The following is a 17687-nucleotide window of genomic DNA, read 5'->3' on the forward strand; positions in this document are numbered from 1 at the left end:
ATAGAGCTTATTATTATTATTATTTCCACTTGTACTGTGCATCAGTGAAAACAATATCAACAATAACACTGACGTCTATGGATCATGCAATTAACGCTGCTTTAATTCCCTGTGGCTTTGCTGATTTATGTGGAGGTACTGCAGAATGCATTCGTGCTCATTTGTGCACACAGCCCTCGTTGCACTGGTCGGAGGAGATGTTTGCAGCGGCCTGAGAAGACAGTTGAAACCGCGAAAAGTGACATTATGTTGGAAACTTCCCTAATTACAACCACACGTGATCACTTTGACAGAAGGGCGCCTCGGATGGGCTCTCAATCGTATCCTTCCGCCGCATGCACAGAATAACTCAACTGTCGCTCTTTATCGGGTAAAAACGACTGCGCTTGTAGGTCGTGGTTAATCAGAGGCTAATAGTATTTGCGGAAACAGCATTAATAAACATTGCATCCGTGGGCTCTAATGAAACCGCGGGACTATACCGCGAAGGCGGCGGAATATGCGTTCTAAAATCCCAGCCCGCACTAGCTTCTTTTTTTCCTTCGGTGGAGGCCATGATGGGAGCCTGAGAGTTCAGCTGGAGCGAGAGGAGCGAGAGAAGATGATTCCCCGGGACGGAGCTGTCAAACCGATCTATGCACATTTCTGAGCTTTGTATAGTCTATATACATTCGAGGTGGAGCCTGTCACATTTTTCCGATGTGTTCTTGGCAATCAGTCGATGACAATGTTGAATCGTTAGGAGGCTTTTTGGATCGAAAAAGGAGGCAGCATTAGCTATTGTTGCTAGCTAGCTGTGCTAGCTAGCTCTTAGCTAGCGAGCTAGCTACGTCTGAGTGACTGGATACGGGTTTCGGGAACCGGTGAGTTCTCTGTCCTCTCCTGTCAATCGCGGCGGCTGCGATTGAGCCATCGGCGTGGACCGTGTTCGGCATCTAAAGGCGCATCTAAGGACAACTGCATGTATTTTATTCGGGGGTGTTTGCAAGACGAATTGCAGGATTGGGAAAGTCGGGCCTGCACGGAGGAGCAGAGCAAGGCCCGTCTTTATGATCCAGAGGAAGCTTTTCTAATCCTACCGACAGCCACTGCTAGCTCTGCTGGCTAGCTCGTCTCTCCGAGGAACTGCAAAATTCAGAGAGCAGACCCAGTGACTGCGACATACACGACCAGCCAGTCAATAGTAGAAAAACCTGTTTTCATCAGTTACCCCATATAGACTCCTGCCACCTGCTACAATGGCTGCAATTATAAAAGAAATGGTCAGCCGGAACAAAAGGAGATATCAAGAGGATGGGTTCGACCTGGACTTAACATGTATCCTTCCCTGTGATCTTTCACAGCAGCCGGGACGTGGATTATTAAGCTGTAATAGTTGCATTGATTAGCACAAGTGGAACCAGAAACGTCAGTGGAGTAACGTGAGGCAGCTAGCTTCCCTGTGACTTAGCTATCTGGCTAGTTGGTCAGAGAGCGCAGCCTTGCTGTCACCCAGCATGTTTGAAAGATGGTGGATCTGTCAATGCAGCAGCAGCACAAATGTCACAGTCATTTTATTGCTGGAAAACACGTTTAATTGGATTTGTGTGTGTGTGTGTGTGTGTGTGTGTGTGTGTGTTTGTTTTTAAGAAGTGATTTAACTTGAGCACCAGACACCCGGTGGTGGAGCTAGATTGAGCCTCTGAAACTGTAGGTGACATAAAGTCTTTTGTTGGTGTTTGAAGCTAGATGGTGTCATGTATTTATCACAGATTACCTTTCTATGCAAAGATTTTATGCCAACACGTGTAGAGCTAATATGTCAAACTGGATTATATAGTAGGTTTCTGGTTTCTGATCCTCTTGCTTTACATCACCTGTGTTCCCTGTGGGCGAGTATTCATTGATGCTGAACATCAAAACAAATGACTTGTCTGATTTTTGGAGTTGTAATCATTTGCAGATTTAAGAATGACTTTTTCGCTCCACTCTGCAGAGACCTTCACTCTGATAATAGTTGACCTGGTTGCTTGGTGCAGTTTTGCTGGCACTAAAGGTGGTACTTATTTTTTCTGGTGATAACTATATAACCAAGTAAGTGGTATGTGACAGTGCTTGATTGGTCGTGGTCTTGGATGTGCATTTGATTTTGTCAAAACATGGCAAACTTCCTTTCCGTATTTTGAGTACCGAGTTTTATATTTCTGCTTAAGTAAGTAGTTATTTAATTGGCGAGGCAGTTGATTCATCAACAATCTGCAGGATGTTGATGATGATGTTGAATCTGGTTTTCAGTTCTCTATGAGAGTAAATCATATGTATTTAGTCTTTGGACTTGTTGTGTCAACAAATTGAGAGATATTTGGGAGAATGATTGATAATGACTGTCAGCCTAAAGTGTTTCCATACAGGATGTAAAACATCGATCAGGTCTGTGTGTTAATGGACATCATTTACAGTTTATTATCTATGCAGTGGCATTAACTTGATAATGTTACTGCATAGTGTTGTTTTCTAAAGGAATGGCAATGAAAAGCTGAGCTGACTGAATTATTTTAATTCAGTACTCGGACTATAGATAGAACTGTATCAAGCTTGATTTAGGCAGAACTGTCAGCTGTGATGTATGTGTGAATGCGGATATTAAAACGTATACATCACATTTGATCAGCTCTTTCTCACCTGGTCGTATAATGTGGTAAAGCTTGTGTCATGTCAGTCAGTGGCAGGACCCTGTGGTCTGCCTCTGCAGCCTTGTGCAGGTGTGAAGGAGTCTCCCATTGCTCAGATGTGGTCCCTTTCGAAGTACCCCTTTTATCATCTTTGGCTTAGTGTCTAAAAACAATATGGGTTCTCTTTAGTTATGTAATGCAGTATCACAGTTCTGGGAATTACCCTTAAAATAGAGTTGCCAGTGATCTTGTATCATCACTGATGTCTGAGTGCTCTCTGCCTCTCCTACCCTCTCAACCCACCACCTCTCTTTTTACTCTTTTTTTCTTTACTACTCCCACTCCAATTCTCCTTCCCTCTGTTTGCCCCCTTTCCTCTGCTCTCCTTCTTTCCTGTCCTCCCCACCCCCTCCTCGCTCAACGATTGCCGGTTCCCACTCTCCCTTTTCCCCCTTCTCTCTCGCTCTCAGTTGTGGATTTGGCGTATGCATACAGCCGAGGCAGGGCTTTAAAGACAAGGCGTGCCTGAAACGGATGATTTTGGGTTTTTTTTTTTGTTTTGTTTTTGTTTGTTTGTTTGTTTTGTATTTGTTTTTTTTCCTCCCTCCTATTTGGAGCTTCTGTTAGGGGTCCTGCATGTGCATTTCCCCCCAGCTGCAGAGACCAAGCCCCCTATGTCCTGGGCTGTGGCTCTCCTGGGAGCTCTGGAGCTTTTTAAAAACACTTATAATAGTCTGACTGGGATCACTTTGCAGATAGGTCCAAGGGTAACCGTAGCCCATTAAATAGAGTAGAAAACTTGTATTTGGCTCATAATTGAGTCTTTAAGGCATTAACGGAGGGCATTATGGCACAGTATGTACAGATAAGATCATGCATCTCTTGCTACAGGGAACTAGATTGGCAGTATTCAAATAATTCTATACATTGAGCTTGTTGAATTTACGCAAGCCTCAGCTGCTGCATGAAATGGCGTTAAGGTTTTGTAGAAAATCATTATTAATTTTTTTAATTCACTCATCTTTGAATGTGTGTCTGGTATACAGTGACCTCGGGTACTTGTTGCTGAATTCCAACATTTTTCTGTACAAGCAGGTCCTAGTACCATGCAAAGGGTTGTTCTTGTGTGCTTTTTGCATATGCACGTCCTTGGAGGTGCACAGTTGAAGACTGTGCGGAAACGGCCGCTGTTTCTCACCAGAGTTGTTGTGTGTGTCAAATTTTTCTGACCAGTTAAAACACGATTTGACTGTGGGAAAATAAGGCCTGCTGCATATGAAACAGACTCATCCAATTAGAAATATTTAGCTTTTCTATTTTTGACACTGTGGCACCGGAAGTGTAAGAAAAGGTTGCCCTTTAGTCAGCGGTTAAAGTGTGAAATCCCACAGCTTATGGCGACAAGCAGACTTCAGTTACATGTAGGCGTTGCAGCCGAGCTTTGAAGACATGCATGCCAACTCAATTATTATTTATGCTGCAACGTGACACTGATGTGTCCCTTTAAGATTGTTTGTATGTCGCTATACAATTGTCCAAAGCATTTTCTATCACTATCCTGCTGTGAAATGTGGCGGCGTTGTATTCGATGATGTAAGGCACCTGTAAAAATGCAAAGGTTGGAGTTAAGTCAGGGGTTAAACTTACTGTGGAATCTGGTATGTCGGTTTCCACTTGTGCCTTGTGCAGCGCTAAATGCTACAAAAAAATGCAACAACTGCCTTGTGCTGCACATGCAACCTGACACAATGCCTTCTTGTTTGATGAAATCTTTTTTTTTTCTACACGCGTCTTCATGTTGCACATTTGGATGTATCGCGCATATGATGTCACATATTCAAAGTGGTCTAGCGGAGCTCAAAAGAGAGATAAGCCGAACATTTGCGATCATCCCAATATAACTTTGGGTTCTATAAATAAATGCAGGTCAGGGAGCGGAGACTCTCCTCATGCACCCACATGTGGGCCTGGCCTGAGCAGGAGCGCTGTTGCTCCTGTCCTCTCTGCCTGCTTTTCACTGTCAAGGCCATCTGTCACAACACACACACACACGCACACGCACATACTGGCCAGCGCCTCTCCTATCTATTCACGACTACAATGACACCTTCATCTTGACATTGAAACTTTTCCATGTTCTGCGAGCAGTCTTTGCATTCTTGTAAATGAGCTGGAATGGCGAGTTTCCATAGAGCATTTTATTCTGTGTTTGTTGCGTCACTGTTAAACACAAACATAGACTAGTTACTCCGTGATTTAAAGATACGGTGCTGGATGCCTCAGTATTTGTGCCTTTTGGTTTTCACAGCCATGCAAAATGTACATTTCCTTGACCCCTCTCCAAACAGATATCTACCCAAACATAATTGCTATGGGCTTTCCAGCAGAGAGGCTCGAAGGCGTGTACAGAAACAATATAGATGATGTAGTACGGTGAGTTGTGTAATTTCTGCTTCTGCTATGTGGTCATACCTTGAGATGCTGTTTAACGATCTGTTCGATATAAACTCTGTCTCTCTGTGTTCCCTCTTGCAAACAGGTTTTTGGATTCAAAGCATAAAAACCATTACAAAATCTACAACCTGTAAGTGGTCCACATATTGTTCCTACCTGAACTACTTTCTGTTTACCTAATGACTTCCTCTGAATGGTTGCTAACTGATTTTTGTTCTTCCCATTTCAGCTGCGCAGAAAGACACTACGACGCTGCCAAATTTAACTGCAGAGGTAGGTCGATTTGCATGTTGTGTTGATGCTTTGTTTAAAAAAAAAAAACAAAAACAGACACATAAGGTCACTAAAGTCTGGCTAAGTGTCCTCTGTGTCTTCCTTTGCATCTTGTCTCCTCTGACCTGTTTGCCTCTTTGCTCCACAATTTTTTCTTCTCATGTTTCAACTTTGCGTGGGCCTGCATCCCGTCACGCATCAGTTGCACAGTACCCCTTTGAAGACCACAACCCTCCTCAGCTGGAGCTAATTAAACCGTTTTGTGAAGACCTGGACCAGTGGCTCAGTGAGGATGACAATCACGTGGCGGCCATCCACTGTAAAGCTGGGAAGGGCCGCACTGGAGTAATGATCTGCGCATATCTCCTCCATCGCGGCAAATTCCTGGAGGCCCAGGAAGCGCTAGACTTTTACGGTGAAGTCAGGACAAGGGACAAGAAGGTGAGATGCTCAATGTGTCATATCAATTCTCACAAATAGGAAAGTATTTGGCATCTTTTGCTTGAGAGGGGACTCTATATAAGGGAATATTTCTACATTCAGGATCTCTAAACATTCTTACTGTTGTTGCAGGGAGTAACGATCCCGAGCCAGCGTCGCTACGTCTACTACTACAGCCACCTGCTGAAGAATCGGCTGGAGTACAAGCCAGTGGCGCTACTTTTTCACAAAATGGTGTTCGAGACTCTGCCCATGTTCAGCGGGGGAACCTGCAGTGAGTCACGCTCATGTTCAACTTTAACTTCTAACTGCCGCTGTTCAAACAGAACAAGGGCCTTGGATGTGTTGTGCACTGTAGGGCTCTCCCACGCTACAGTTTAGCACCACAGAACAGAGCAGGTCATCACTGGTGGAGCTGAGTTGTCCTCTGCTGGGGTTTTAAAACAGAATGTGTGAATGTGCTGCACTATTTTTAGCCCTTTTGTCTAAAAGACCAGCCTTCTAATGATTAAGTCATCTTGTTGCAGCCTGTTGCTGCTTACATCAAGATTGATGATCTGAAGGAAAGCCTACAAAAACGCTTGAATCAAATCCTTTTGGTTTGTCATAAGGGATTTTTCAGTTACCGTCATAACATCCCTTTTTGGCATCTGTCTCTAAAAAAGAAAAAACATGAAAACAGAAATTAATTTAAGAATTTTAGCATCACAGCTAACGCCAAACTGTTGCACGTTTGGGTAACAAGGCATTTGAGCTTTGTACTTTCATTAGTTCGTTAGGTGGTTTAACATTTTTCTATGTGCAGCATTTGGATGAATTCCAGTTTATGTTAAAACAGAGTAGAGCCTGCAGAGCTCCACACGAGAGATGTAAACTGTGCACTCATGCTGTAGAGCATCTAGAAGTCATGCAGGCATTAGTTTTTTTATGTGCTTTATTAACACGTAATCAGGAAATAACTACAGGTCTATAGTGCACTTAAAAATATACTCGGTCATTTCATATTTGGATACAGTAGCACAGCACTCAAGTGTCAATAAGTCACTGCAGTTATTTTTATGCAGTCACAAGTATTTACATATCACTGCATGTTAACTCTGAGCTTCAGTGGTTGTCAAATGCATGTACGCAAACTGTGACACTTGTTTGTCCTGTGCTCAGTGGCAGAGTGACACCGACACAAAGCAGTCGGACTCGGAACGTATTTCATGTTAAGTGTAACTTGATCAATTCTAGTGCTGATTTAGCTTCAGCCACGTTATTTGTGAGACGTAATAACATTTCTAATCGGATAATACCACTTGTTTTAGTAGGTTTCAGTGTTTTAAACCTGCTGTTGTCACACAGTACTGTATGTGTATCTTAATTTGTACATTTTTAACTGTCGGACAGAAAAAGCCTCTTTTTTCCTTTACTCCTGTGACTTTCTCACCTGACTTTACTGAACAGGCCTGACTCTATTGATTCTTTTCCTTCCTCCTAATATCTCCTTTTTAAAAAAAAAAAAAAAAAAAAAAAAAAGACCCTATTCTGAGTTTGACGTTTTAATCAAACGTACACATAGACATTACGCCTTTTTACACCATAAGCACTAGCAACAAAAAGAGGAAAAGTTAGCTTGATAAAGGTGTTACAGACGTCACACAATTGTTTGTTTAAAAAAAAAACACCAAAAGAAAACTGTGGTGTTTTATGCTCATTTGAGGTTTTCAGCTGTCTCACGTTTCCCCTTTTTTCCTTCCCCTTTGAGTATTTCACAACACATCAGATCCCGTGTCAAATCTATGACATGAACACCTCCAGTTTAAAGCTACGCACTGTATGTTGTTTTTTTAAGAAAAGCTATGTAGAATATCTGTAAATAGTTGTGTAGAGCTCATGTGTTTGTGCCTGCTGTGCTGTCAAGCCCCTGACAGGCCAGCCAGTCCCTGTTTGTGATAATCTCCTTCTTTCTCTCTAAGGGGACAGTACCGTTAAAAACAGGAGCGAGCCGACCCCTCAGGGCTTCAAGAAAGGGAATTGGCATTGGGGTAAATGAGCCTTTCATCCATTATTATCATTTCACTCATTTGCTTTTATGTGGCCCCTAGAGATCCACCAGGCAGGAGCAGTCTGAGGTAGACATGTTGCCTAGCAGGATAGCACTAGCTTACAGGCATATGAAGTCATCTCCAACACCACCCCCACCCTGACAGGAAAAAGGAAGGGTTAAAATTCTTCTATATGCAACGTGTTGCGCTGGTCCAAGACCAAACCGTGACTGTCTATCAGAATAAGGTCCTGTGTCTCTGGTTCTGGGTCTCTTTGGGTGTTACATTTTGTGGCCTGTAACTTTCCCTTTCTCCTCCTTAATTTGAATGTTTTGTGACTCTTTTATTTTGCACTTTCTCCGTAGAGGGAGGTGTTTGTGTGCTGTGCTGTTTCTTTTGTCAAACTCATGTAATAACACGGGCATCCCGTCTTGCTCTCATGATTCACTCCCTGCTCCTGTGTCGCTCACTCGTCCTCTTTTGTTATCTGTCTCCTCTCCTCACAACCTCGCCTAACCTTACACCTCCCCTGATGCAACGTCAACAACTTTTGCAGATCCTCAGTTTGTGGTGTACCAGCTCAAAGTGAAGATTCACACGTCGAACCCCGCTCACACGCGACGTGAGGACAAGCACATGTTTTTCGAGTTCCCCCAGCCGCTGCCAGTCTGTGGAGACATCAAAGTGGAGTTCTTCCATAAACAGAATAAGATGATGAAGAAGGTTGGTTGGGTCACTCACTCGTCAGGGGCTTTTGTTGTTGTTTAATTTGCTCTGCACTTGTCACTGAAACATTTCTGTCTTTCATTAAGTTAAGTGTTTATTTCAGCTGTTGAATGTCATAAGTCAAACAACAATAACTAACGCATTTGACTAAGCTTTTTATTGCTGTAATTATTATTTCAATTTGCCATCAAATTAGAACATTTTCAAGACAATCCCATGAAAAATCTTTTTACTATCCATAAAGCCTGGGTATTATTTCTCTGTAATATAGACATTTTTCAAATGAGCCACCCAATTGCACTGCGTGACATGTTCCCAAATCACCACAAACACCGACCATAGTTTATTTAGAGTTCATCTTATGTTCACTGTCCCGCTGCCGTAAATACAGATGTGATAAATGGTTAATAACGCATAGCTGAAAGTTTTTTTTATGTTTGTTATTTTGCTGTATGCTTGTTTCTATTGGGGATCTGAATGTTTAAAAACTGCTCCAATTGGCTCGAGGCTGAGTGCACAGACAGGGTAGTACATTCAGAAAACCTCTCCCTTATCCCCTCTGCCCTCCAGGACAAAATGTTTCACTTCTGGGTGAACACCTTCTTCATCCCTGGACCAGACGAGAGCGGGGACAAGATAGAAAACGGGGCAGTGAACAATGCAGAGAATCAGCAGGGAGGAACGGGACCGGGCCAAGGCCAGCCGCAGAGCGCAGAGGTCAGGGAAAGCGACAGGGACAGGGACAGGGACTACCTCATCCTGACGCTCACTAAGAACGACTTGGACAAGGCCAACAAAGACAAAGCTAACCGCTACTTCTCGCCAAACTTCAAGGTAAGCAGCAACAGAAGCTGACATGTTTAGATGCAGTTTGGAGTTGGATACAAGAAATTGTTATCTGTAAGTTGTTCGGTCTTCATGTTTATTTTCAGTGCACAGACTGAAGTCGGTTGTCTTAATCTGCTTTTCCAGGTGAAGTTGTATTTTACGAAAACCGTGGAGGAGCCTTCGAATTCTGAGGCAAGCACTTCGACATCAGTCACCCCGGACGTTAGCGACAATGAGCCAGACCATTATCGATACTCTGACACCACTGACTCTGATCCGGAAAATGAACCTTTTGATGAAGAGCAGCACACGCAAATCACAAAAGTGTGAACTCTTTTTAAACAGGAAAAGAAGAAATTATACACCAGAAAAAAAAAAAGGAGAAAACTTGAATATAAACTCAAAAGAAGAACCTTTGTCCCTTCCCTCCCCCAGACGGCAATAGAATATCATCATGTCAAATGCCAACTTTAGGGGAAAAAAGATAAATATCCTGACCAATATATTGTTTTGTTTTGTTTTTTTGTTTTGTTTTGTTTTTTTTTTCTTTGGCATGGCCATATACCATGTGCGAGGTATTGATACTGTTGCCCCATGGGAAAAGGTGCTGTAGCTATAAAAATGTATTTATATATATATATGTATACATACGTATATGTATATACATATATACATGCATATATAAACAAACTTTTTTGTGTCAATGACAATGGAAAAAGTACCACAATCAGGAGACGGGAGTTGAAGTGTGGGAGAAGTTAGAATGATATACTAGGACTATGCTGCTCCTTCTCCTGTCTAAACCAAGGCCAGTGCTGCAGTCACTTTGTTTCACTCCCTCTCTCTTCGCCTCCTCCCCCCTTCTCCTCTCATCTTTTACTCCCCCCCCCCCCCCCCCTCCATCCTATCCTCCTTTACTGTGAATGCTTCTCGTGCTCTTTGCAGGCTGTCTCACATGACTTTTGGCCTTTGTGCAGTGCAAACTGCATGCGGGCAGTGGGTTGGGGGTGGGCGGGGGTTATGAAGAGGCTGTGATGATGTCTAAAGCATTGCCATTCCTGTTCCCACTGTGTATACGTTAAATTATGCAGAACAAGGCATCCCATGTAATTGTTAATGTTTTTTTTATCCTAAGATAATAAAAATATAATACACAAAACAGCAGGGAGACAAGTGTTTGCAATAATGTCAGCACTACATTTAAAGGACAATGGTGATTTGCATGTATTGGAATTAGCGTCCATCCCTAATAAATGTATGCAATGTTGTCTTTTCTTAAAGAAACCAGCTTTGAGATGTCTCTTCTGCGTGGGGTTCCCCAGTGCTTTGAGTCATGCTCAGAAAATTACATCAGAGGTTTATGTAATATTCTCCTTTTGTGCTTTGCAGATAATGAAAATCATGCAGAATGGTGGTAAATTATGTGACGTGCTCTTGTCATCAAACAGCTAGCTCAGTTGCAGCGTTTAATTTGATCCCACTGCTCTTAATTGAAGTCGTAATTGTAAGTCACAGCACCCAGGTCCTGTAACCTGAGCTTTTGTGCGAGATGGAGTATGTGCAGAGACACAGGGAGGGGGGAAAAAAAATGTGCACGAGCAACGCAATCGATGAGGAAAAATGCTGTAAAGCAGGTTGTCGTTGCAGGTGCTGGAGCTGTGTTAACAGTAACTTCCTGCTTTAAAGGTCAGCGCTGCAAATAGCGAGTGGGACCTGACATAGGGAAGTGATGGAAGGATTATTATTAAAAGTTCAGCTGAGGGCCAATTGTCCACTTAAACCAAATAAAAGTGACTCAACCAGTGAGCTAAACATCTACGTTAAAGGAAGTCTGAGTAAGAAGACGCTTACAAACCTCTTTATTATCACGTATGTTTAATTTTGTACAGCAACAGTAGCTTTTGTGTTCATATAATTTCTGTGTTATTTTGAACAAGCAACATTTACATTTGCTGAATTGATTTCAGCTCACCTCTGAACCCTGGTTCAGGCACATTAATACTTGAGAGCCACAAGTAGCCTGACCTCATACCAAACCATCAGCGTTGCATGCAGAGTGGCTGCTGCTGCTGCTGCTTAATCAAGGCGTTCTCCACATGAAATGAGCAGAAGAGGAAGGAAAGGCTAGCAGCCCAGGAGGGAGGAGTGCGAGGCCTCGGGTAGACGAGCCTGCTCTGCCTACAGGCTTTTGTGACTCTGCAAATGAAAGAGTAACAGGATTAACAACCATGTTGCTGTGATAGGAGAGCAGAGTGGCGAGACCCTGGCTAAAGCATGGCCCAAAGTGTTCTGATAATAAAATAAAGTGTGAATTAAACATATATATTTAAAAAATGTTCCTCCCCCACAGGCAGGCAGTCGCATAATCCCCTTCTGCTCTATTAAGGCTCAGTCTCCGAGTCGTTCGTGTTGATAGAGACATCAAAGCCAACCAGCGCAGTGTCAAATGAGACAGGCAGCAGTCGCAGGGGCCCAACTGTAATTGGCTGAGCTGAGAAGGAGGGAGAGACTCTGTTAGATTAATAATGAATGTGTTGTGCTGGGTTGAGAAAGACCAGAGAGAGATGCCTCAGCTCTCTACAGGCGAGCGAGACTGAAGAGAAAGAAGAGGGCCGACTTCAGTAGAGCTCAACTTTGAGAGTCCAAGTCTTTGCTTTTGATTGCCCTCTTCATCACAGACACAGAAGCAGAAGCAGAAGCAGAAGCAGCAACTGAAATATTAATCTAATCAATATACAGCTTCGTTTGTATGTTTTGAGCACTGGCTCCAACTCCACTATTAGATGTCGGTTTGTCTGATTTCTCTGAATCAACATCTCTCGAGACGTAGAAACGGGAGGTTTGCAGGAATGTTTGCTTTGTATATTTTAAGCTGAATTTTCCTCCATTATGTGGGTCATATCCAGCCTGGAAACGATGGAATACGGAACAATATCTAAAAGTCTGGCATGAAAAGAAACAGCATTGTTGAATGAGAGTACTTTTGTGTTGCATTTACAATCTGAGTATCCACTTTAAGTGAGATTTATGATGCTCATTCCTACATGGCAGCCTATTGTGCCAGAAAAAAACGTAGACATGATAAAACCATAAGGATGTAAGATACTAATTTTGGTGGTAAAATGGACTCTCACCAGTTTGCAAGTAGCACAGAAGATGCAGCACTTTACTCTGATCTGCACTGAATATAAAACTAAAGACTCTTTACGCTTTATGCAGATAATAACTCCAAATAATGTGCATATTGAAGCACTGAATTTGCACTCAAGATGATCCTGGTGTTCGATTATATTAGTATAAAAATCACTAATCGATCCAAAGACGACTGAGGAAATGACTTTGGCTCTTCCAGTGAACTCTGTCCAAAACACACACATTGAAGAAACTTCCCTCTGTAAATATTTTGACATTTATGTGGTTGCTGATTTATCTCGGAGTGCACATATAAATATGAACTGTAGCAAGGTACAACAACATATTTACTTCCATGGAGCCAAGACTCGGATCCTGTTATTATTTTTCCAAAACAGTGTAGTATGCAGTATGTCGAATCTGTGCATCACCTTTCTGTTTAGTTTAAAGCTGGACGCATTAAACGTTTGAAGTTTTCTAATTGCATTTATTAAAAGGATGTTGTCTCTGGCCGCTCGATGTTACATCTGGGCCAGAGAATAAAAAAAATCATACACACAAGCAACAATGATGTGGGACAAATCTGAGATAGCCAAAGCTGTAACTCACTAAATTACAAATATGCTAAATCAGAATTATGAGGTTGTACGTCCAAACATTTACTTAATGTTACCATGTGCAACTTCTGCCAGTGTTGAGACTCAAAATCAGGATGCTCTTCCTCTACGGCGCTCTCTCTCCTCTGCTCAGCTCTCCAGGTAGTCATTGTTATGAAATTACAATAAATAAAATGCTCCAAACCTCACTAATCAATGAGAAATAATTGAAATCATCTTATTGGTTAGAGGAGAGAGCCTCACTCAAAAAGCTCCTCTCCACATTAGGACAAGCTTTGGAGCACAATTAGAAAAACACTTGAAAACATTATGCACTTTATCTTTAAGAAGTCAAACTTTTAAAAAGGTATTTTAAAAATGTGACCACATGAAATGAGAAACATGTCTTGTTTTCTAATAGGTATAGTTTCACTTACCCTGTGTGTCAAATTACTGTGAAAAAAAAAAAGCAAACACCAAAATACAGAGATTTAAGGACAGTATTATAACCAAATGAGGGGGTGGGGGAGTGTGTGTGGGGGTCAGTCTGGCCTACAAAGAGAAGATAAGCCCAAGCTGGTAACCCCATTTCCCTTCCATCTGTTGGTAGCAGTTGTAGAGCATGGCTGCACTCACCAGGACCTGGCAACCCATCCCCCAAGCCATCTTTCTCTGGCTCACTGCACAGCTGTGTTGCGTTTGGATTAGGCCAAGAATAAAACAGGAAGTAGAAATTAAACAAAAGCTTAAACACACACACACACACACACACACACACACACACACACACACACTCTCTCTCTCTCTCTCTCACACACACACACACAGAGGCACTGTAAGTTACCAAAAACTCAGCAGCAGCACTAGCTCCAGTGTCAGGCTGTGGAAAAAGTGCACACACCCACACGTGTAGACCATCGTACTCTCACACACAAATATACTACAGTGTGAACAAAGTCATACTCTGCCTCCCACAGACTCACATAAGCCCAGGCAGGACCACAGGCATATCATTTCTCTGTGCCCACACTCCTGCTCACACATATGGTCTTTTTACATGCTAAGTGCCTCTCTGCCTCTTCTCTTCATGGTGGTCTGCTGCGGCGGCTGATGAGGAAAACTAGCAAACACGCTCAATCAGTCTTGGAGCATGCCTCTGTAATGATGCTAATAAGGAAGTATTTTGGTTATAAGATGTCACGCAAACATATCCACGACACAAATGGCTGCGAATGAGATAAACCTGCACAAGTTGCTCTGATTACTTATGCATTCACTCTGATGATGGTGCAAGCCGCCTCAAAAGCCCATCGAGGTCCAGTGGTATAGAAACACTTTTTGAATTAATCCACCACATTAAAGCTGAAATCCCATCCAGCCTTTCTTTGAAGGGGATTAAGACAAATATTAAAACAATTGTGGCTTTCATCACCATGTTATTACTTATTTTCTACTTAATCAAAATCTTTTAGGTCAAGCTTCATGGTCCAAATTCAGCACAAGACTAATTCTGGGTCACATAATAAACTGCTAATAGTGTAAAACATCATAAATATGAGTAAAACCTTCATAAAAATGCGTTTGAGTCTATTTTCTCTGCTGTGAACTTGGTCCCACTTTCTTCAAATTCTCTGCGTGGTTTCTCTTTTTTGTGTGAAAGCACCAAAATAGCTCCGCGATAGCACACAGGAACTATGGTGAATGGGGAAGTGGAATTAGGAAGAAGAAGAAGGAGAAGGAGATGTTTGGAAACACGTCGCTGCACATTTTCATCTGGAGCGCCGGGTTAGTTTAGCTGGCAAGGTGCATTCGGTGGAAATCCATTAAAGCGCTTCTCGTCATGAGTTGGACCAACGGTTAATGAATATACGGTAAATGTTTTCAGATGTTATTTTTACTGTCAAGTCCTGAGTCACCTAATGAGTCACATGAGCTCCACTTCTGTGTGTGTGTCTGGGAGTTTTTGTTGACATGGATATGCCAGCATGCCTGTCAGTCTGTGTGTGTTTGTGTGTCTTCATGAATAAGAGAAGCACATGGAAACACTTACTGTATTGCTGTCACCACTACCCCTCCTCTTTCCTCAGTACACACACACTCACAAGTACTTAGTCCCTCTATGTGATCAGTGAAGAGCACATATGTCTCCATTGCACTGAATAATTGCCAACATGCACAACCAGATGCTGAAAACATGGAAAAGAAACACATCGGTTTTATGATAGTTGTCTACATGCGGCCATAAAGGCAGCATAACATGCACACACACTCATTTCTACAACAGGAACTTGCATTGTGTGTAGCTTGGCTTTCTGCAATAGGCACTCACTAGTCTAAAAGTGCCCCTGCTGCAGGGTCTTCATATATCTGTATGATTTTGTGTGCACACAGGAGTTCACACACCAGACTCCATGCATTTATCTGGTTTACTTTGACAGGCTCTGTTCTCTACCTGACTTTTACCCTGAAATCTTAGAGCAGGCATAATCCTTCCCCGGAGCCTACTTCTCCTCCTCCTCCTCCCTGCTCTCTTCCCTCTCTCGATCTAGTGTCATCAGGAGGGTAATATGAGGCATATAGCTGCTGATGACAGTCCCTAATCCTCAAACTGATAACTGATAGTTACCCGCACACTCCTCATCCCCGTCTCATCCTTATAGACCAAGAACAAGGGAGTGAGACGCGAATGTGTTGGCTGATACTCTTTGCTCACTGCTCCTCTACTTTCTGTCTCCCCCAGCTGAGAGTCATTATCTGAAATGACTGATGTGAGAACGACTGATGGACAAGCCAGATATTAGTGTTTGTGCTGAAAGTTAGAAATGGTACTGCAGACTTTCACAGAAAAAAAAAAAAAAACAGCTTTAGGGTTTCACAGTTCATGAGACGCAGCTAGAAAAGCATATACACCTCAAGAGGTTATGGAGAATGTATGTGAACATGCTCTTTCTTGTGGTCAATAGCACCTGACTTGATGTAAAAAAAATGTTTTAAAAAATATTTTAATTGTTCCACATCTGTAAATAATTGCAAATGTTACAAATGCAGTAAATGAATTTAACTAAATCATAATTCAAAGTCCAGTGTCAATGTTTCAAACACTACTGAGCAAGTTGGATTCAATCTTTCAATCCAATCTGCAGGTGAAGGTCGTGAGATGCAGTTTAAAAGCTGTTTACTGGACCTTGACATCAGATCATGTGCATTTAGTGAAACTTCCAAAGTCAAGAATTAACTTTCACTCTCAAGACTCATAAAATTAGCAAACTGCAAAATGTCGTGCACAGGACAATATGTAAGGTTTGCTGGCACGAGCATTATAAAGAGTGTACTGAATTGAGTAATTGAGCTGTTATTGCTTCTGAGTTCAACTTTTCATTTGTAACAGGAAGCATGTGTTAATTCTTCTCTCATAGGTTACGCTGTCTCTCTTTAGCGTGTTCCCCATACACCGAGGCCTTTACTTTACCTAGATATGATGCAAAAAGAGGAAAACCTCACCTGTAATAAAGAGCAACCCTATTGATTCTATGCTGGTGTTTTCATAGGTTACATCAGGAGCAGTTTGGGTTTGGAGTGTCTCTCTCGAGGACGCTTTAAAGAATAGTTATTTTGAGAAGTACTACTTTTGAGAAACCACTTCCGTGTCAAGGTTCCTTATATTGAGAATACAAAAGAACATCGTGTACAGAAACATTTTAGGGTGAATGTGCAAATCAAAATGTCCCCTTTTCTAATCTATTTCCCAGTTGAGTATTTATTTAAACCATTATAATGTATTTTCCCCACATTGGCTAATATGTGGTGTGTGTATGCGCACACAGTGGTACAAACCAAGTGACAAACTCGCACATTCTGAAGGCCTAGTGGAGTGTCAGTCACAGGAGAGGGTAAGCGTGGTCCATCCTCTCATTTAGAGCCTGCCAGTCAGCCAGCCACTCAACCAGCTCTGGAACCAGCCAGCCAGAGCTTTTTAAAGGGCCTGTGATTTGACAGAATCCCGTGAGGGGGAGACGGGGGATTAGGATTAGCAGCTGTTTCCCCTCAAACACTGGAGAAGATACGCTATAGCTACACCATGCTGATGGCAAATTAATAGATGAATAGAACATGCGTGCGTCGTTTCAGATAATGTGCTAAAGCTCTCCGTTTCATAAATAGCGAGGAAGGTGTCCTCTTCTTGAACCCGGCTCGGTGGATCGGCTGTCACACACACACACATATACTGAGTAGCAGGGAGGGAAGCAAAGGCATATTGTGGCTGTGAGAAAGGTTTTAAAACATCATCACTTTAATCTGGGAGCACAAAGCCAGATACAGATTATGCTTCTGCCTCTCAAGCGATTCTGCTCCAGATCCGGTTTAGATGACCCCCGCTAACACCCTCCGAGACAGGGGCTTTTAACCCCAAACAAACACTGATAGCAAGCAGCAATCAAATACGAAAACACACAGCGTTTACACATATTCCCAATCACATGTTATCCACGTTCAATGCACACCCACCAACAGGATAAAACAAAAAAACATGTAGACACACACACACACACACACAC

General features: G+C 42.4%; 1 protein-coding gene across 2 annotated transcripts; it reads left to right on the plus strand.

The window, feature by feature from the left end:
- The first annotated feature begins 340 nt into the window (after nucleotides 1-340).
- LOC113158758 (phosphatidylinositol 3,4,5-trisphosphate 3-phosphatase and dual-specificity protein phosphatase PTEN) lies at nucleotides 341-10564 on the plus strand. 2 transcript variants are annotated; one of them, XM_026354936.1, is made up of 10 exons: nucleotides 341-1317; nucleotides 5000-5084; nucleotides 5191-5235; nucleotides 5335-5378; nucleotides 5581-5819; nucleotides 5952-6093; nucleotides 7781-7849; nucleotides 8406-8572; nucleotides 9146-9409; nucleotides 9548-10564. In XM_026354936.1, exons 1-10 carry the CDS (start codon nucleotides 1239-1241, stop codon nucleotides 9731-9733), a joined length of 1320 nt encoding a protein of 439 aa, XP_026210721.1. In that variant the 5' UTR covers nucleotides 341-1238; the 3' UTR covers nucleotides 9734-10564. The 2 variants fall into 2 exon arrangements, with proteins under 2 accessions (XP_026210721.1, XP_026210722.1); XM_026354937.1 differs by lacking the exon at nucleotides 7781-7849 and having other exon boundaries at nucleotides 342-1317.
- The last annotated feature ends 7123 nt before the right edge of the window (nucleotides 10565-17687 follow it).

Source organism: Anabas testudineus, chromosome 15 (assembly GCF_900324465.2).
Source record: "Anabas testudineus chromosome 15, fAnaTes1.2, whole genome shotgun sequence".
Lineage (NCBI taxonomy): Eukaryota > Metazoa > Chordata > Actinopteri > Anabantiformes > Anabantidae > Anabas > Anabas testudineus.